Genomic DNA, 4,252 nt, shown 5'->3' with positions numbered 1-4,252 from the left:
CTAGCAGTACCCGGCCACGCGTTGCTGTGGGTTATTGTGGTGAAATGGGAAAGGAACAGTAGCAGCAAATCAATTGCAGAGGCCAGCAGTACATGCTGATGGAATCGCGCAGCCTGATACTGTGCGATGTCATTGATGTGTGTGACCGCATTCCTTGGGGGGAATGGAAAGGCACCCCTCCCACACACCTAGGCTGGCTGGTCACAATCCTTTACCTAGGAGTAAGTTTGGTTGGTGGCAATGGGTGTCGCTTCTGAGTAAACCCTCTGAGGGGCGGGACGCAGCCATTCAAAGTATGTCACGGTTGCTTTACCGAGCTTACTCCTGAGTAACGCGTGCCTGGTTTTCTGAACTGTAACCGCAGTATCCAGGGAACCTAGGCTGGCTGGTCCCTTCCCCCCGTCCCTTGCATGCCACCCCTCACTCTCTCCCTCACTTCTCTTCCCTTGCATGCCACCCCTCCCCCTCCCTCTCCTTTCCATCCACTAGGGTGGGTGGGTCATATCCAGATGCTGGGCCCCCTCCCTCGCCTCCCTTGCATGCCACCCCTCACTCTCTCCCCTCTCTCAATTCTCTTCCCTTGCATGCCTCCCCCTCCATCCCTTCCCTCTCTCTTCCTCCAGCTGACTTTTCCATTCAAGCTTGTTCAATATGGGTGTGGATTATGGGCAAGGAAGTAGTTAAGTGGTGGTTGGATGTGAGGGAGGGCAGAGTGAGGAGTGTGAGGATGAGCTGAATGTGTATGAGAGTAGGTGTGTTGTGTGGTAGTAGTGGGTGAGGCACGGAGAGTGAAAGGTATCTGCATGTGAGGGGGGGAACCTCACACGGCATCTGACATCTCACACGGCAACATGTGTATGTGTTTCACTTCCACTCAAGGTACTGCCTATGTACTGTTTTCACTGCTCATATCTGGCCAACTGAGCGAATATTCTAAGGGCACAAACATTTTAAGGGTGACAGTTACACACAGGCAGCTGCATGTCCTTCACCATGGAGCGCCAGGAAAAAGGCATTTTAACTGGGCCATGTGTGAAATTTCAGGTATGTGAACATCTAAAAACACTCGCGCCTGGCTGACTGCAGTGGCTGGGAATTTTCAGACGAATTGGCCCAGGAGTTCCTGTGCTAGACCATAAGGAACAAACTCACGGTTTGCTTTTTATATATATAGATTGCCCTCTGTGCACGGCTTGATTCTTCTCCAGCCTTGGTACAGTGTCCAAAATCCCTGGGCCAGTGGCAACCGCTGGCCTAACGCAGCCTCAAGGGGTTGCAGATAAGACGAAAGAGAATGAGGTAAGCTGCATTGATTGGTTGTGGTGGGTTTTCTGGGCTGTGTGGCCGTGGTCTGGTGGATCTTGTTCCTAACGTTTCGCCTGCATCTGTGGCTGCCATCTTCAAAGGTGTATCACAGAGAAAAGTCTGCAACACACTGTGTCCAGAGAAAAGGGAATGTTTAATGGGGAATATATTGTCCATGTCCCAGCATGGGGAACCAATCAGTAAGTGTTTGGGTGGAACTTGCCATGCAAAGGTGAGGTGATTCACATTTGCATTCCCTGCAGCAGCAGCAGTATTGGTGAATGCAAAACCCACCACAACCAGTTGAATCTGGCCGTGAAAGCCTTCAACAATACACTGCATTGGTTGGGTTGGTTTATTGGATTTGTAGACTGGCCTCCCCCAGAGAGAACGGCAGGGTTACAGAAAAAGCAAAGAGATATTTTAATAAGGCAAAAACCTATTTTTAATGTTTGGACTATCCACATAAATCCTTTCTGCGGTTTCTTAACCCCCATGCATGTGGCATTCGCTAGATGCGCATACTTGCACGGAATGCATTAAAACCTGCAGTCTGTTAGCAGTGCCCTTTTTCAAGCCCTGTGTTTAGCCACAATTCAAACATTGGCCAGCACGCTACCTTTCTCTCCCTCCACACATTCCTGCCCCAGGTCTTGCATTTAGTATCGGTTAGTCTCCTACACAGACCCAAATAAAAAAATACAACCAGTTTCAAAAGGATTGGGCATTTTGATTTTTAATGTGACAGCCCCACAGTTCTCCAGCGTGACAAGTAGCTAGGGGGAACGGTAAATTCTACCGTCTGACAGCTCAGAAGGCCCCCAAGCTAAAGCAGCCATAAGTATCCCCTTGAAGTCAACAGAACACCTTGAAGTCAACAGAACACCCTTTGAAGCCAAGCACACAGTGACGTATTATGGTCTCCCATTGACTTAATACATCTGCCAGGTTTGAAACCTGCTAAAAATTCCAGGATCATCAAAATGTCAAGCACCTGGAACACGTGTTTGGAGTGATGTCTAAGGCCCCTTTAGGGTCAACCGGCTGCTCCCAGAATGGCAGGCTGAAGTGTTGACTGTGAAAAACTAGCGAACACATCCACGGGGCAAGTGGCTACACTCTGCCAAACACTTTTACAAATCCTTCTTGGTCCACCACTTGTCCAAAGCGGAGAGTGAAGTATAAACACCCGTCCCTGTTGTACTGCTTGAACCGGAGCAGAAGTTCGTTCCAGTTGTCACCGATGTCATCCAAGGTCATTACGGTCTCGACCGGGCAGTAGATATCGTTCCTCCTTCCCCAGAATGTCAAATGCGCCACTCGCAGCACCGTGCCGTCTCCGTTCAGGTACATCATGCCGATGATCCGCCGGAAGTAATGGCTCATGGCGTACAGCATGATGCCAGCAAAGCATGCGACCCCTGTGCTGTAAAGGCACTCAGTTTGGGTCACTTGGCCGTGCCAGCAGAGAAACCAGACCGGCGGCAGAATCAGAGCTGTCAGGCCTGTCTGCAGCAGCTTCAGCCTCGACACGGCTCGGCAGTACCTGATCCCAGGAAACCTGTAAATCGGTTTGAAGTCTTTCAGGTTCTCAGCTGGGTTTTGCTCCCGGGCCTGCTGAGAAGGCGCCGAAACGCCCAACCATCTGGGCAGGACCGCTTGGATCGCGTGGCTTTGCCAGCCGCACGGCAAAAGCGCCGTACGCATTCTAAAGGAATGGGGCGAGGTCCGTTCCCACCGTCCTAGCGATGTTGCCTTTTGAAGACTCCTTGCCCAGGAGGAGACGAGGCACAGGTGACCGCAAGAGGACAGCATTCCAGCCTGAAATAAAGCATTTGTCAGATGCAGAATCGTTTGGGATGGCGGGCAAAGCAGAAATGCATGTGGTGAGACTCCCCTGAGAATGCAAGGGGTGGGCTTCACATTTGGGATGCAAATCCCTTGCCTGGATGGGGACAGGCTCAGAAAACAGTGACAGGCCATTCTCCATAGCAGCAGGGTAGAAGTTTAGAGTACTAGAGTAGGAGCACAGAGGCCCAGAAGCATGCCCTCCCCACCGAATCACAGGCTGCTGCTTAACGCCTTAGCCAACCTCAGAAGGTTGTTGTGAAGATAAAAGGGTGATGGGGCCAAATATCCGCATCGCTATCTTCTTTCATTCGATAATCCACCTTTCATGGAGAAAGGGTGGGACAGAAAAACGAAGAATGCATGCATGGGATTGAAAAGATCTCTGTGCAGATCCATTTCCGTATCTTGATTTCTGCAAGCAGGTGTATTTGTTTTTGCTCGGTGTGCGCAAATCTATCAATACAGCCCACCCTGGGGGCATATCTGCCATATCCCCTAAGGGTGGAGAGCAGGTGGAGTCCAACATATACACGATCTGCATATATGCTCTGCATACACAAACAGAGCCACAAAACTGGTATGCAAACCCATTGATCTGCACACAAGTGTGAGCATAAATTGTGTTTAAGTGCACAGAGCTCTCCATGGAAATATGAGTATCTATCTACCCACCTTCCCTCCCCTTTTATTAAATAGGGAGAGGAGAGGGGAACAGTCAGGTGTTTCACCCTCGGTTAAGCTTTCAGATCCCGCTGCGTATTGTTTATTGAATTGTCTATTTTATATTATTATTTTGTAAGGTATTTAAGTCATGTTATTGTGCAGATATAACGTGAGCCGCTGCCTCTGTAGTTGCTCACGTGGATCTGCATCCATAGATCTAAACTCACCATTTGCAAGTTTATATTTATCGATGCAAGAAAACGCCAAACTTGCAAATCCCCTCAGTGATCTCCTCTCCGCGGCTTTTAGTCCCCTCTCGGCCGTCGTCCGGCCGTCCGCAGCGGACAGAACTGCGAGCGGCCTTGCGCTGCATGCTGGGAGTTGTAGTCCCCACGTCGTCCCCTCCGCGTCTAGTCGCCTTTACGCATGCGCA

General features: G+C 50.2%; 1 protein-coding gene across 2 annotated transcripts; it reads right to left on the bottom strand.

The window, feature by feature from the left end:
* Positions 1 to 2,025: 2,025 nt before the first annotated feature.
* On the bottom strand, positions 2,026 to 4,217 carry TMEM186 (transmembrane protein 186). Of its 2 annotated transcripts, XM_048494426.1 has the most exons (3): positions 4,047 to 4,217; positions 3,013 to 3,126; positions 2,026 to 2,970 (listed from the first exon to the last, which is right to left on the bottom strand). In XM_048494426.1, the coding sequence occupies exons 1-3, from the start codon at positions 4,047 to 4,049 to the stop codon at positions 2,419 to 2,421; spliced, it is 669 nt and encodes a 222-aa protein (XP_048350383.1). In that variant the 5' UTR covers positions 4,050 to 4,217; the 3' UTR covers positions 2,026 to 2,418. The 2 variants fall into 2 exon arrangements, with proteins under 2 accessions (XP_048350383.1, XP_048350382.1); XM_048494425.1 differs by having other exon boundaries at positions 2,026 to 3,126.
* Positions 4,218 to 4,252: the final 35 nt, after the last annotated feature.

The sequence above is a fragment of the Sphaerodactylus townsendi genome, linkage group LG04, assembly GCF_021028975.2.
Source record: "Sphaerodactylus townsendi isolate TG3544 linkage group LG04, MPM_Stown_v2.3, whole genome shotgun sequence".
Lineage (NCBI taxonomy): Eukaryota > Metazoa > Chordata > Lepidosauria > Squamata > Sphaerodactylidae > Sphaerodactylus > Sphaerodactylus townsendi.
This window is presented reverse-complemented; position numbering and strand designations above follow the sequence as displayed.